The sequence below is a fragment of the Ranitomeya imitator genome, chromosome 8 (assembly GCF_032444005.1).
Source record: "Ranitomeya imitator isolate aRanImi1 chromosome 8, aRanImi1.pri, whole genome shotgun sequence".
Classification (NCBI taxonomy): domain Eukaryota; kingdom Metazoa; phylum Chordata; class Amphibia; order Anura; family Dendrobatidae; genus Ranitomeya; species Ranitomeya imitator.
In genome coordinates, this window is record NC_091289.1 from 106,631,197 (window position 1) to 106,648,358 (window position 17,162).

The 17,162-nt window shown below is 44.9% G+C and overlaps 1 protein-coding gene across 1 annotated transcript in view; it reads right to left on the minus strand.

Moving 5' to 3' along the window:
- COLGALT2 (collagen beta(1-O)galactosyltransferase 2) overlaps window positions 1–17,162 on the minus strand; it is a 328,242-nt gene that overhangs the window by 38,681 nt on the left and 272,399 nt on the right. The window contains exons 7-8 of the mRNA XM_069737258.1: window positions 14,718–14,794; window positions 7,021–7,127 (exon numbers count right to left, since the gene is read on the minus strand). Of these exons, the coding sequence (XP_069593359.1) occupies window positions 7,021–7,127; window positions 14,718–14,794 (184 nt within the window). The remainder of the gene's footprint in view (window positions 1–7,020; window positions 7,128–14,717; window positions 14,795–17,162) is intronic.

Below are 17,162 nucleotides of genomic sequence, written 5' to 3' on the forward strand. Positions count from 1 at the left end.
GAAACGGGAGCGAAACATCTGGCTGGCACAACACAGGGGCAGAAGAAAAACGACGCTTTAACTCCTGAAAAGCTTCCACAGCCGCAGAAGACCAATTGACCACATCAGCACCTTTCTTGGTCAAATCAGTCAACGGTTTAGCAACACTAGAAAAATTACTGATGAAGCGACGATAAAAATTAGCAAAGCCCAGGAACTTTTGCATACTCTTCACAGATGTCGGCTGAGTCCAATCATAAATGGCCTGGACTTTAACAGGGTCCATCTCGATAGTAGAAGGGGAAAAAATGAAACCCAAAAATGAAACCTTCTGAACTCCAAAGTGACACTTTGACCCCTTCACAAACAAAGAATTCGCACGAAGGACCTGGAACACCAGTCTGACCTGCTTCACGTGAGACTCCCAATCATCCGAAAAGACCAAAATATCATCCAAATATACAATCAGGAATTTATCCAGGTACTCTCGGAAGATGTCATGCATAAAGGACTGAAATACTGATGGAGCATTGGAAAGCCCGAATGGCATAACCAGGTACTCAAAATGGCCCTCGGGCGTATTAAATGCTGTTTTCCATTCATCGCCCTGTTTAATACGCACAAGATTATACGCACCACGAAGATCTATCTTGGTGAACCAACAAGCCCCCTTAATCCGAGCAAACAAATCAGACAGCAGCGGCAAAGGATACTGAAATTTGACTGTGATCTTATTAAGAAGGCGGTAATCAATACAAGGTCTCAAAGAACCATCCTTCTTGGCCACAAAAAAGAACCCTGCTCCCAATGGTGACGACGACGGGCGAATATGACCCTTCTCCAAGGATTCCTTTACATAACTCCGCATAGCGGTGTGCTCTGGCACAGATAAATTGAACAGTCGGCCCTTAGGAAACTTACTACAAGGAATCAAATTGATAGCACAATCGCAATCCCTATGAGGAGGTAGGGCACTGGATTTGGGCTCATCAAATATATCCCGGTAATCCGACAAAAACTCCGGGATTTCAGAAGGGGTGGATGACGAAATAGACAAAAATGGAACATCACCATGTACCCCCTGACAACCCCAGCTGGACACAGACATTGATTTCCAATCCAATACTGGATTATGGACCTGTAGCCATGGCAACCCCAAAACGACCACATCATGCAGATTATGCAACACCAAAAAGCGAATATCCTCCTGATGTGCAGGAGCCATGCACATGGTCAATTGGGTCCAGTACTGAGGCTTATTCTTGGCCAAAGGCGTAGCATCAATTCCTCTCAATGGAATAGGATACTGCAAGGGCTCCAAGAAAAAACCACAGCGCCTAGCAAACTCTAAGTCCATCAAATTCAGGGCAGCGCCTGAATCCACAAATGCCATAACAGAATAGGATGACAAAGAGCAAATCAGAGTAACGGACAAAAGAAATTTCGACTGTACCGTACCAATGGTGGCAGACCTAGCGAAACGCTTAGTGCGCTTAGGACAATCGGAGATAGCATGAGTGGAATCACCACAGTAAAAACACAGCCCATTCCGACGTCTGTGTTCTTGCCGTTCAGCTCTGGTCAAAGTCCTATCACATTGCATAGGCTCAGGTCTATGCTCAGATAATACCGCCAAATGGTGCACAGCTTTACGCTCACACAAGCGTCGATCGATCTGAATGGCCAAAGACATAGACTCATTCAGACCAGCAGGCATGGGAAATCCCACCATGACATCCTTAAGGGCTTCAGAGAGACCCTTTCTGAAAATTGCTGCCAGGGCACATTCATTCCACTGAGTGAGTACAGACCACTTCCTAAACTTCTGACAATATATCTCTATCTCATCCTGACCCTGACACAGAGCCAGCAAGATTTTCTCTGCCTGATCCACAGAATTTGGTTCATCATAAAGCAATCCGAGCGCCAGAAAAAACGCATCAACATCACGCAATGCCGGATCTCCTGGCGCAAGGGAAAATGCCCAGTCTTGAGGGTCGCCACGTAACAAAGAAATAATGATTTTGACTTGTTGAACAGGGTCACCTGAGGAGCGAGGTTTCAAAGCAAGAAACAATTTACAATTATTTTTGAAATTCAGAAACTTAGATCTATCCCCAAAAAAACAAATCAGGAATTGGAATCCTAGGCTCTAACATCGGATTCTGAACCACAAAATCTTGAATGTTTTGTACCCTTGCAGTGAGATTATTCATACAAGAGGACAGACCTTGAATGTCCATATCTACACCTGTATCCTGAACCACCCAGAGGTAAAGGGGAAAAGAGAGACAAAACACACTGCAAAGAAAAAAAAATGGTCTCAGAACTTCTCTTATCCCTCTATTGAGATGCATTAATACTTTGGACCACCTGTACTGTTATGACCTGGTGGTAAGGACAATAATGGACCTGGTGGTTAAGAGCACACGGAATGACCTGATAGTTACAAATAATATAGGACGAGCTCTGAGACGTGGGAACTCTGCTGACCGCAATCCCTAATCCTATCACACACACTAGAAATAGCCGTGGATTGCTCCTAACGCTCCCTATGCAACTCGACACAGCCTAAGGAACTAGCTAGCCCTGAAGATAGAAAAATAAGCCTACCTTGCCTCAGAGAAATTCCCCAAAGGAAAAGGCAGCCCCCCACATATAATGACTGTGAGTAAAGATGAAAATACAAACACAGAGATGAAATAGATTTAGCAAAGTGAGGCCCGACTTACTGAACAGACTGAGGATAGGAAAGGTAACTTTGCGGTCAGCACAAAAAACTACAAAAAGACCACGCAGAGGGCGCAAAAGACCCTCTGCACCGACTCACGGTGCGGAGGCGCTCCCTCTGCGTCCCAGAGCTTCCAGCAAGCAAGACAAAAATCAAAATAGCAAGCTGAACAGAAAACAGCAAACTAAAGAAAAACAAGCAGGAACTTAGCTTCTGCTGGGAAGACAGGTCACAAGAACGATCCAGGAGTGAACTAGACCAATACTGGAACATTGACAGGTGGCATGGAGCAAAGATCTAAGTGGAGTTAAATAGAGCAGCCAGCTAACGAATTAACCTCGTCACCTGTGGAAGGAAACTCAGAAGCCGCAGCCCCACTCACAACCAACAGAGGCAGCCCATGGACAGAACCAGCCGAAGTACCATTCATGACCACAGGAGGGAGCTTGACAACAGAATTCACAACAGTCATTACAGACAGAGTGATCTATTTCACCTGTTTATTTCTGTTAATGTTGATGATTATGGCTTACTAGATGGTGGCCCGATTCTAACACATCAGGTACTCTAGAATATGTATGTATGTATGTATGTACAGTATATAGCAGCCACATAGTATATAGCACAGGCCACGTACCAAACAGTATATAACACAGCCCACGCAGTATATTACATTGCCCACGTAGTATATAACACTGCCCCCGTAGTATATAGCACAGCCCACGCAGTATATAACACAGCCCATGCAGTATATAGCACAGCCCACGCAGTATATAACACAGCCCACGCAGTATATAACACAGGCCACGCAGTATATAACACTGCCCACGTAATATATAGCACTGCCCACTCAGTATATAACACAGCCCATGCAGTATATAGCACAGCCCACGCAGTATATAACACAGCCCACGCAGTATATAACAGAGGCCATGCAGTATATAACACAGCCCATGCAGTATATAACGCAGCCCACGCAGTATATAACACAGGCCACACAGTATATAACACTGCCCACGTAATATATAGCACAGCCCACACAGTATATAACACAGCCCATGCAGTATCTAACACTGGCCACGTAGTATATAGCAGCCACGCAGTATATAATACAGCCCATGTAGTATATGGCAGTGTGGGCACCATATCCCTGTTAAAAAAAATAATTAAAATAAAAAATAGTTATATACTCACCCTCCGGCATCCAGCGGAGCTATGTCGATGCGCGCGCGACCGTTAAGTCTTCTGGGTAATTTCACAATACATCTCGGGGAACGGAAGCTGGCGGCAGCCGCGCGCGCCTTGGCGGACGACGGAAGGTGAGAATAGCAGTTTTTTTGTTTTTTTAGTATTTTTAACATTAGATCTTTGTACTATTGATGCTGCATAGGCAGCATCCATAGTAAAAAGTTGGTCACACAGGGTTAATAGCAGCGTTAACGGAGTGCGTTACCCGCGGCATAACGGGGTCTGTTAACGCTGTCATTAACCCTGTGTGAGCGCTGGTTGGAGGGGAGTATGGAGCGGGCGCCGGGCACTGACTGGACGGGAGTAGGGAGGGACTAATTCTCGGCCGGGCTGTGGCCGTCACTGATTGGTCGTGGCAGCCAGGACAGGCAGCTGGCGAGACCAATCAGCGACGCGGGATTTCCGTGATGGAATTTGCAGACAGACAGAAAGAAAGACAGACAGACGGAAGTACCCCTTAGACAATTATATATATATAGATAGCCAATGAAAACCCAAAAGTCATTATCTCAGTAAATTAGAATACTTTATAACACCAGCTTGAAAAATTATTTTAAAATCCGAAATTTTGGCCTAATGAAATGTATGTTCAGTAAATGCACTCAATACTTGGTCGGGGCTCCTTTTGCATCAATTACTGCATCAATGCAGCGTGGCATGGAGGCGATCAGCCTGTGGCTCACACTAGACATCAAGCAGCTTGGATTTTGTCTGCCTCTCCACTCTTCCTCAAGACTCTGGGACCTAAATTTCCAAGGTCTAGCTTGAAGTTTCCACAATCAGTGATGGTTTGGGAAGCCATGTCATCTGCTGGTGTAGGTCCACTGTATTTTATCAAGACCAAAGTCAGCGCAACCATCTACCAGGAAATTTTAGAGCTTTTTGGAGATGGAAATTTAATTCTCCAGCAGGACATGGCACCTGTCCACACTGCCAAAAGTACCAATACCTGGTTTATTATCAACAGTATCACTGTGCTTGATTGGCCAGCAAACTCGTCTGACCTTAGCCCCATAGAGAATCTTTAGGATATTTTGAAGGGGAAGATGAGAGACACCAGACACAATAATGCAGCCGAGCTGAAGGCTGCTATAAAAGTAACCTGGGCTTCCATAACACCTCAGCAGTGCTACAGGCTGATCACCTCCAGGCCACGCCGTACTGATGCTGTAATTGATGCAAAAGGAACATACATTTCAGTAGGCCAACATTTTGGATTTTAAAATCATTTTTCAAGCTGGTTTTATAAAGTATTCTAATTTACTGAGAAGACTTTGGGGTTTTCATTGGCTTTAAGCCATAATCATCAACATTAACAGAAATAAACACTTGAAATAGATCACTATGTAATGACTCTATATAATATGAGTTTCACTTTTTGTATTGAAGAACTGAAAAAAAAAAAAACTTTTTGATGATATTCTAATTCTGTGAGTAACACCTGTATATCTAAAAGGTCTCGTTCACATCTGTGTATGTTCAAGTGTAATATCTGTTTATGTTCATGTGCGTAAAGTGTATATTGGTATATTTTGTATAAGCTGGTGTATATGTGGGTATTGACGTGTTGTGAGGCAGTGAGGAGCGTGATATGCGAGGGGCGCTATGTATTCCCCAGGATACGCATAGAAGCGTATTGAGGCCACTGGAGTGCAGTCACAGATATAGCTGTGGTTGCAATGCAGGATAATAGTAAGCGTGGACTTGCTCAAGCTATTTGACCAAAGCAGATTTAAGGAAACCCGGCATGGGCTTTTATTTTTGGAGTGAACTACAGGATGGTAGTGGGGCGGTTCACTCTCTCTCGGCCACAGATCCCATTTGAAAACCCTTCAGCAAAGGGCTGGATGTGTCCGTGATGGTTTGCAAGCTGCAGAGCAGGTGGCTCTTCAATATCCAGCTTGTGTCTGAGGTGGCACAGAGCTAAGGGAAGCAAACGCCTGGCGCCCCTCAGCGTGATATGGTGGTGCAGTTGCCTACATCAATCGGTCTCAGATACAGACTGTTTTTGAGGCCCCGGTTGCGATCCAGAGGATACTATGTGTTTTTCATTTGTGAGTTTTTGGGCATTAAATACCTATGCTTTGAACTTTACTGGTTCACTGCCTCATTGTGCACAGTGTGAACACTGCTGCACTACAGTGTGTATATGTTACGGAACTGCAACACAGAACTAGGATAGAAGGGGGAAAATTGACCCTGCACTGAGACTAGGCTGATACCCTACAATGGAGTGGGTGACACATTTCTTGCGAATAGACCCACCGACGATCCTAGGTTAATCTCAAGCGAAGACCTATAGATAGGGGGAAGGAGGTCCCTAAAAGATCTAAGGACTGGGTATAAAAACAGGTCACCTCCTAATAGAAAATACAGAGAAGGCTACAGAAACCAACAGAAAACAGAAACTAAGGATAGCAGAACCAGGGGTCCCAGAACTGCACAATATCAAAACACAGAAAGGTATCAAAGCACCTAGCCAAAATGCTAGTGGATAAACACGGCTGTCCAGCAAGAATGGGAGGCAGGTGCTGGGTAATAAAGGGTGATACAATCACCTGACCCAAGACAAACCCAACACCAGGGGAAAAAGACCAGCAGCCAGAAAACCACAACAAGTTGGCGGATGGTCAAAAACAAAACAGATTCTAACAGTATATGTGTGTATGACATATTTTTATGTGTGTGTATTGTGCATTTGGGTGTTAATATCTCTATGTTAACCCCTTTCTGCCATTGGACGGTATAGTATGTCCGATGGCAGAACCCCCACTTTGATGCGTAAGAGCCCCTCTCTTAAGAGCCCCTCTCCCCCCCGGTTGCAGCCATTCTAGCTCAGCTATACTGGCATACTTGAAATTAATACCACTACACAATAATAACTGTAATACTACTGCTTCTGGGCTGTAATGAGGTACTAAGGAATGAACGCTTATAATGGAATAGAGCGTGTGATATTCTGACATGGCCGTCACAGCACTGCATTATCCATTATATAGAGAAAATTCTGACAGATAACATGGAAGGACAGTCACAGCAGTAATGTGGAGTTATAGACTCACTTGCCATCCACGGCATCAAATGTCTTCGCCTGGATTTGCAGTTCGTACAGACTGCGAAGCATCCGGACTCGACGATCTTGACGACGTTTCAGATTAATCATGAAAACCTGCAAGGAAATCATTATCAATACCAGTAACATATATATTAAATGCTAAATATTTTGCACACATAATGAAAAATGCAGACTGTAGAGGAGAATGCACATAATTCCTGGGTCATTGTTTCACAGTAATTGACAACTAAGTTCTTGTGTTTGTCTTTCATCGCACACATAAGAATGACCAATCTTAAGGTACCGTCACACTAAACAACGATCCGGATCGCTGCAGCGTCGCTGTTTGGTCGCTGGAGAGCTGTCACACAGACCGCTCTCCAGCGACCAACGATCCCGAGGTCCCCGGTAACCAGGGTAAACATCGGGTTACTAAGCGCAGGGCCGCGCTTAGTAACCCGATGTTTACCCTGGTTACCATCCTAAAAGTAAAAAAACAACCGCTACATACTTACCTACCGCTGTCTGTCCTCGGCGCTCTGCTTCTCTGCTCTGGCTGTGAGCGCCTGGCAGCCGGAAAGCAGAGCTGTGACGTCACCGCTCTGCTTTCCGGCCGCTGTGCTCACAGCCAGAGCAGAGAAGCAGAGCGCCGAGGACAGACAGCGGTAGGTAAGTATGTAGCGGTTGTTTTTTTTACTTTAACGATGGTAACCAGGGTAAACATCGGGTTACTAAGCGCGGCCCTGCGCTTAGTAACCCGATGTTTACCCTGGTTACCAGCGAAGACATCGCTGAATCGGTGTCACACACGCCGATTCAGCGATGTCTGCGGGGAGTCCAGCGACGAAATAAAGTTCTGGACTTTCTTCCCCGACCAGCGACAGCACAGCAGGGGCCTGATCGCTGCTGCCTGTCACACTGGACGATATCGCTAGCCAGGACGCTGCAACGTCACGGATCGCTAGCGATATCGTCTAGTGTGACGGTACCTTTAGGTCCAGGCCACTGTGAGTGGGTTACAAAACATCTACGCCCAACCGCACTACATTGCTTGCATAACTCTCATTAAAATGAATGGGAGTTACTGAGACAGCCCAGCAAATTGTGCTACCCTGCTGGTGTAACTAGGGAGAGGCAAAAACAGCGAACAGCGAAGCTTGCTGTGCTAATATGCTGCCATTAAAAACTCATACAAAACAATGACAGTAGATCAAAAAGCAAGCCAATTTATTTTACTCCATTATATCATTATTTCCACAGCACTTTATAGACATCAGCATCGCTGTCCCCAATGGGGCTCACAATATAAATTACCTATCAGTATGTCTTTGGAGTAGGAAAGGAAGCTGGATTACCCTGTGGAAACCAAGGGGAGAAGATACAAACTCCTTGCAGATGTTGTCCTTGGTGGGATTTGAATCCAGAACTGCAGTGCTGTAAGGCTTTACTGCTAACCACTGAGCCAAGTCAATAGCCAACTTGCTTATTTTCATGCTTTCTAACTAACTATACCAATTTCATAGCATACCCCTTTAATTTGTCTGCTGCAAAATGTGAAGACAACCGTGCCAATTCTTTCTTGCGACTATATGCTGCATTCATGGAGCCAGAAGTAACTGACCTCTAGACCAGAGGTCCCCAACCGCCGGTCCGCGGACCAGGACCGGGCCGTTGGGGTTTTTCAGCCGGTCCGCGGCGCCGCTGACAGCTAGCTTCGTGGCCCTGCGCCTGGTCAGAGCACGCTCTGTGACAGCTCGCAGCTCCCGGCAGAGAACATTATGCAGGACGGGGCGGGGCGTCAGGCGGGTCTTAGTGACACAGCCCTCCTGCGCAGCATGGTGTGTTCCTGACGGGGTGGGGCGGCAGGCTCTCCTCACTGACACGCCCAGTGGCGTATCTAGGGGGGCGCAGCCGGGGCGCAGCCGGCAGGGGGGCGCAGTCGGGCCGCCTCATTCGGCGGTCCGCAGTGTCTCCCCCGGCGGCTGCATTCTGCCGCCCCCGGTCAGGGAGTCAGCTGTTCTCTGTGCCGACTGTCAAGCTGACAGCCGGCACAGAGAAGCTGCAGAGCGCCGGCTCCCAACAAGTGCAGAGGTGGAGGGGAGCCCCTGCAGGGTGGCTGTGACGGGCAGGGAGAAATCCCTGCAGCTCCACTGCCCAGCGATCTGTCTTCCTGCTTCCTCTCACACAGACGCGCCGCTGGATGACGTCATCATTCAGCAGCCGGCTGTGTCAGAGGAAGGCAATGAGATGCTGTGGGAGAGTGCGAGGAGAGGTGAGAGGGGTGTGTGAATGTGTGTGTGAGAATGTGTGTGTGAATGTGTGTGTGTGAGAATGTGTGTGTGTGAATGTGTGTGTGAGAATGTGTGTGTGTGTGAGAATCACATTCTCATTATAAATGTCATAATTATATGATAAGTATGCACTAAGCTCCACCCCTCCATAACTCCACCCCCATATGACCAGAGCCCCGCCCCTGCCCCACCCCCACCCCACCGGGCCATGGAAAACTGGTCTTGCTTAAAGCCGGTCCCTGGTGCAAAAAAGGTTGGGGACCTCTGCTCTAGACAACTTGGAAACCAACTATAGCCTGTAGTCTGAGAGTTTTATCTGTGGAAGCCTACAACATTTTTAGCTGACAGACTAATTATTTTTGTATACCAACTATAAAATTGGAAAGGTAATCACCATCTAAAGGTTATTCCCATCTTCATATATGTGTGTTGTTAGATAGTGCTTGGTAAAACAAACACTTTTGCAATTTACCGCCTAATAAAATTAGCAGCTGTTCTTTTTTTCTTTTGTTTATAGCCTGTTGCCTAGGAGACAGACCACCGCCGATCTTAGCTAGTAAACACTGTGCTGAAGCTGACCAGGATTAAGAGGTAACAGTGTGCTCTAGTGATCACAGCCAGCTTAAAAACAGTGCTTGCAAGCTTACAGAAAAGTGCTTGAAAGCATGGAACAGGTTCTGTTTTCTAGCAGTGGCAGTCAGTCTCCAAGGCAATAAGATGCAAACAAAAGAAAAGTTTTATTACCTCAAGAATAGCTGTTACTCCCCTATCTGTGTACCAGCGCCAAGCCCTGCTCCTTTCTACTATGACTTGTTTTCCAACACAGGAAACTCCTTTGACATCATCACCCAAAGGTCTTGTAAGGCTGACTCAGGCAGCAAGTGTTGTCTGAGTATTCAGTATGCTTTGCATTCAGTTACCAAATGTATTTCTGGAGTTTGCTTCACCATCCATCAGCTGGCTAATCATTTGTTCATCAAACTCCTACAACTCACCAATCTGCATTTACTTCCTGGCTCAGACCTGTGGAGATCTATTTGCTTGCTATAAGCATAATGAACTCTTCTCTGCTATACAAGTGCTGTTCACACTACGACTGCCACAACAGTGTGCATACATTATGAGGCAATGACCGGGGTCAAATGCAAGGCTCGCTATGTGTCCCCCAGGATGTGCAGAGAAGCATGTGGAGGCCGTGGAAGTGCGTTGTAGTTACAGGCTTGGCTGTGATTGCAATGCAGAATAAAAGTGAGTGTTAGTCTTGGACAAGCTATTTGTCCACGGCAGATTTAGGAAAACCTGCCATGGGCTTTTATTTTTGAAACGACTACTAGAAGGTAGTGGGGCGGTCCATTTCCTCCCTAGGCCTGATTTTCCAGGTTTTCCTTTCAGGAGAGTGTTGGGTGTGTCAGTGTGGAGTTTGCAAGGAGCAGAGCAGGCAGCTCTGCAAAAGCTCAGCCTGTGTGAGGGAACACAGAACCAAGCAGAGCGAACTCCTTGCACCCCGCAACGTAGTAGAGTGCTGAAGTCACCTTCGGTAACCAGACGCATTTAAGGACGGTCTTGTTTCCTGGCTGCAATCCGTAGGATACCATTTTGTTTTGTTTGTAAGATTAGACATTAAAACTGAGTTTACTTTGAACTTTCCTGTTTCACTGCCTCATCACTGCACTGTGAGGACACAGCTGCACTACAACATCTATGCAAGCAAGTATTTAGTTGCCTGTACATCACTTCTGCCTGCAGTTTGCTGATTGTCTATATCGTTCTCATTGACCATCTACCTCCTGATAGCATACAACTCTGCCATTAACCATTTGTTTGCTAAGTGTCCTGGACTGTGTACATCCACATTCCTGGCTGTGTGTCTTCTGGTGTTTTCTGCATGCCCTCCTGTCCTGGTACTCATTGAGCCACGTGGTGTGTGGCAAACCTTGCCCCCTCTGCTATCATCTTTGGTCTGTGATGCACAACCTGTCCCACGGCTTAGAAAATCTAAATCACCAGGTTAGATCATGTCACAAACACAATAACCATTTATTAAGAAGGGAATATCACTTTAATCAATTCTCTAGAGATTGATTAATGAACAGCCTGTTGTGCCAAATGCAACAGAGAGAGAGAGGACTTTGTAGCAATGCTTTTCCTAAGCCCCACATGGGATAAGAGAATGATGAGTGCCCGAATAGGCCCTGCAGCAAGCAATCTGGGGTCAGGTAAAATCCATTAAAATGGCTGATTTTGACAATCTAAAATGATCATCTACAGATTTGATTAAATGATTGATTGACAGTGTTAAAAATTAAATCCAACAATCTGCATTAGCTTCCAGATTTATCCCTAAAAAATCACCATAGTCCAACATGTCTTTTGGTGCCATGATCATTTGACTATTTCATTTCATTTGTGTATTGGGGCCTTTATGAATATTGCTGGGCAAGCTCTATTACTAAGACCAATTCACCCCAACCTCCCTTTCCCCTCAAAAAAGGACCAAGTTATTCCCTTTCCATATAATAGGGAATGCCTGCCGATTGCTGGGGAGTTCTGACCACTGAGACCCCAGCTATCCTGAGATTGGGGCGTTTAGTCCCTGAGAAAAGTATTCGGCTGCACCGTCTTGAATGGAGCGAAGGTGCGCATGCTCGGCCTCTGCTCAATTCTTTATACATCAGACTTTGTCCATAGGAGAAAACTGTGCACAGTATTGGACTTTCTCTGGCAGTCCCATTGATAAAGGATCTGAGGCCAGGAATGTGCACCTCTGCTCCATTCAATATAAGGCTGCAAAGCCCTATTCTCAGAATTTAAAAGATCTTGGGAATGCTTTGGGTCCCAGTGGTCTAAAGGCCACTGCAAGTGATTCCCTGTCTTACCTTCTAAAGTCAAAATTGTGACCCATTGAGATCACAGTGTTTTTATGAGAAGTAAACAAAAGGGCAGCTAAGTCAGCTGTGTAGTATGAGGACCTCCCCAAATGGTGTTCATGAACTGTTACATGGTGCTAGATGCTCCATTCGGACAAGTAAAAGAAAAAACTCCATCTCTCTGCAGTATAACAGTGAAACTACAAGCTTCTCTTAGGAACTTGAGGCCTTGAATGTTTTCTGCATGTAGACAAATGATCAAACTGTGAATCTTTTGATCTGGAGGAAGAAAGCTGCCTTGAGTTTTCAGTCTTGTAATTTAGTCAGGAAACACCTGGGGCCAATTAGTGTAAGACTGTGACTAGCAGCTCTTCAATTAGTGGACCTACATTCCTGCCCTGGAATCCTTGGAATGGTTTTATTACCTACTACCTCTATCAAATTTTAAAAGTTAACCCTGAAGCTGCCCCTCCAGCTTCTTTGACCTTTGACACTGCTAAATCACTATGTAACCCATTTTTTCATGGGGTTAATTATTGCAACTTGTAAAATGGGATACTTAGAATAGATGGCTATATGGCAATTATCCTTTAATCCAGACAGAGTGCTTGAATTTCTGTGACCGCCTCTGATGATCTAAACCATTCCTGTTGTGTGATCACAAGGAGCTCTCTGAAGACTTTTAGTAGCTCTAGGAAGAGATTTAAAAGTCCACATTAAACAACCCGTCAAATAGTGAATATAAGGTAGCACTCGGTGCTTGTTAATAGAGGTGAAGCTACTTGATCATTCCCCACCCTGTAATAGGACCCCACTTTCCAATGCAAAAGTAATACTCATAGTAACTTACAATATCCACATGACAAGTAAGGTAACAAAAAAACATGTTTGCTATTTTGACAGGTCCATTTTCAGGAAAAATTATACTACCCAAATTATAATAATCCTGGTTCTTTGTGTTGTACTATTCCTCGGTCATTCCTTCTAGGAACTTATGATAGAATTGATAGCTGGGTGCTAAAGATATTGGGTGTCAGTTATGAACATGTACACACACACATAAAGGAAAAAGGGAAGCACAGCACCTACACACAATTGGTCTCCGTATAGACTAGAAAGGCCCTGGCCATGCTACTATAAACACCTCCATGGACCTAGCTCCCTAAAAGACCATTGAGGAGTTCCTCGTACCTCCTGAGGAACCAGAGGGAAGGCCGCAACACACTGCAAACAATGGAAGAAGAGAGTGTGAAGTAAGATGCAATAACCCTGAGTGAGAATATAAATCATGTTCATATTGGGTAGTGAAGGAAAATGATGAAGAACCAAAATAAAAGGAACAAATAACCTCCCAGAACCTAACTGTGGCAAAAGGAAAAGGTGATAGGAAGGAAAGGAAAAAAAAACTCACTGCAGAAATACAACTGGAGTTTACCAAACATGGTAAGCCCCTTAACTGCCGTATCTGGAACTCCTGAACACACATCCACCAAGAGGTATAGCAAGCAAGGAAGTGCAGTGAATGGTGAACATATAAAACACCACCCAGAATATGAAAGGGCAGACCAAAACAGGAAAATGAGAAACACCTGGAGGGGAGAAAACCCAGACAGGAAAACAAAGACAATATAAACCATCAGTACTTGGGCAGAGAAGAAAGGGCAATAGCTTAGCAGGAAGGAGAACTGACCACGCAGCAACAGGTCAGTGTCCCTAGACAGTGTGACAATGTCCATTCAGTGCTGGCCCTATCAGACTGTGTAAGCCCACACATTTGGAAAGGGAAATTGAAACACCTAGTTGGTAACTTATTTATATAAAGTATTTCAAGAAGAAAAAACACAGCAGAGCGTTGAGAAATAAAAAAATTCTCCAAAATCCTTATTTAATAGGGCATAAAAGTATGCACTAAACAGGCAAGTCAGGGAACTGACAGTCCTCTACTAGACTGTAATAGGAGACTCTTAGGGGTCATGACAGTATTTTCAGTCAGAGTGAGATCCGAGAAAAACATCGGATCGCACTCGTACCAATGTACGATACCAATTCTAAGGGGCTATGCAACCGTAAAAGTCAGCCCGAGGAAAAAAATTGCTGCATGCCCAAATTTGATCTGATTATTGAATTGCACTTGGCCATGCAAGTCAATAAGTTTGGGGAAACATCAGCCTGCACTTCAATGACACCTAAGTGCAGTCTGAATTTCACGGACAGATAGAATAGGGAAGATGGAAAAAAACATTTTCCCATCTTCTCTTCATCCAAGAAAATCGGGTCACACTATGATCATAATCTGATCAAACTCTCAGCTGAGTGTGATCCGAGCGTAATTAGCATAATCAGCCCAAGTCTCTGGTGTGAAGCTAGCCTCATCTTGAGTAATGCATGTAAATTGTTCTATTAATTGCCGTGTCACCAGCTTTAGTTCAGCCTTTTAGAAACATTACGGCTAGCTTGTTTAGTTTGTTGATCATACAATTTGGTTTCCATTTTTAGTGCTTGGTTACAAAAAAAGGGAATACTGTCAGTAATAAAGAAGAACTCACCTCATCAAACCCCAACTTGTCCGGCTGCTTGGGTGGCACATGGACATATCGCGATATTTCCAGAGGCGGTCGATCAACTAAAACACAAAATTACATAGTTTAGGAAAAGAAATACAGAAGGCTCAATTATCATAATAATACTATTGGAATTTATTTTAATCTTTTTCTCTAGGTTTAAAAGGGTTATCCACTGGTAAACAAAGCTTTATTAATGAGCCCAGGGAAGTGAGTAATATAAAAAAAACTATAGCTTCTTCCACAAAATGCACTGCAGGTTTCACACTGCGCCCCTGCTGATGTTTATCCCAGCTGTGGAGCATTGATGGTTCTTGTAACGGGTTCTACCAAGCTGGGGAACCTCTTTCAGTACCACCCCGTGTTTAAGGAGGTCCACTCTGCTTTGGCTGGAGTCTGAATGAAGGACGCTGGCTGGGATTGCTTGGTTACATGGGCGCATATAAAAGATCACTGCTTCTCCATGTATTTCCAGTCTGACGACACTTTACTCACAGGACACAGAATATATCACACAGATACAGAGGGCAGGCCAATAGAAAAGCAGCAGGCCAGACATACATTGCAATAGCCGCAGGTGGCCGCAGCCTGCCAATATTTACTGTGGGAATTACAAAGGTGGGGGGCGGACAAAAGGGGAATATCGTGTCCCCTCTGCCCAGGGGCCAGCCTGTGGGCTGATGCATTAGGGACATGCATCTCACATGGAACCTATTATACATACATATAACTGCACAACATATTCTGGATGCTGAGTGGTTCCGTAACACGTAACAGTTCTGAAGAAGATTATCAATTTACTAGATGGTGGCCCGATTCTAACGCATCGGGTATTCTAGAATATGTATTTATGTATATAGCAGCCACATAGTATATAGCACAGGCCACGTAGTATATAGGAGCCATGTAGTATATAGCAGGCAAATACTACGTGGCCTGTACTATATACTATGTGGCTGCTATATACATAAATATTGCAGAATACCTGATACGTTAATACAGGCCACGCAATATATAACAGTGGGCATGCAGTATATAACACAGCCACGTACTATATAACACAGTCCACGTACTATATAACACAGCCCACGCAGTATATAGCAGCCACGCAGTATATAACACAGGCGACGTAGTATATAAGTGGCCACGTAATATATAGCACAGCCCACGCAGTATATAGCAGCCACGTAGTATATAACACTGCCCACGCAGTATATAAGTGGCCACATAATATATAGCACAGCCCACGCAGTACATAACACAGCCCACATAGTATATAACACTGCCTATGTAGTATATAGCAGCCACGCGGTATCTAACACAGCCCACGTAGTATACAGCAGTGTGGGCACCATATCCCTGTTAAAAAAATAATTAAAATAAAAAATATTTATATACTCACCCCCTGGGATCCAGCGAAGCTCTGGCAATATGCATGCGGCTGCCACCATCTTCCGTTCCCAGGATGCATTGTGAAATTACCCAGAAGACTTAGTGGTCTCGCGAGACCGCTAAGTCTTCTGGGTAATTTCGCAATGCATCTCTGGGAACGGAAGATGGTGGCAGGGGCGAGCGCACCGTCGGACAACGGAGGGTGAGAATAGCAGGTTTTTTGGTTTTTTTAATTATTTTTAACATTAGATCTTTTTACTATTGATGCCGCATAGGCAGCATCAATAGTAAAAAGTTGGGGACACACCGGGATAATAGCAGCGGTAACGTTACCCGCGGCATAGCGCGGTCCGTTACCGCTGGCATTAACCCTGAGTGAGCGGTGACTAGAGGGGAGTATGGAGCGGGCGCCGGGCACTGACGGCAGGGGAGTATGGAGCGGGCGCCGGGCACTGACGGCAGGGGAGTAGGGAGGGACTAATCGGACTGTGCCCGTCGCTGATTAGTTGCGGCAGCCATGACATGCAGCTAGTTAGTGAGACCAATCAGCAACGCGGGATTTCCATTACGGAAGTTGCAGACAGACAGACAGAAGTACCCCTTAGACAATTATATATACAGATTTTTCTCATCTCCCTGTGCCCAGTAATAAGGGGTTGTCCAGTATTGGACAATCCATTTCATGGAAATACATAGTTCACAAGAATCCAATTATTTAATACAGGACCCTCTGCAGTCAGCGGTAATCACTAGGTTTACTTTCCTGAATCACACGTCTTTATAGGGAAGCCATCATCAAATAATGAACGATTGTTTGAATCAGGTTTTTGTGGTACAAAACATTTATTGGTAATTATTTTTCCATATCATTATCTTTATTAAAAACAAAGTTTGTACTACTTTAGACTCGTATGTCCTGTCCTTCTAATACCTTGTAGATGTTTTTTTTTACACGGGATCTTCTCCTTCCATATGTGGAGTTACATGATGAAAACTGGAACCAGCAAGAAGAACAGTGCTAACAGTGAGTACAACCCT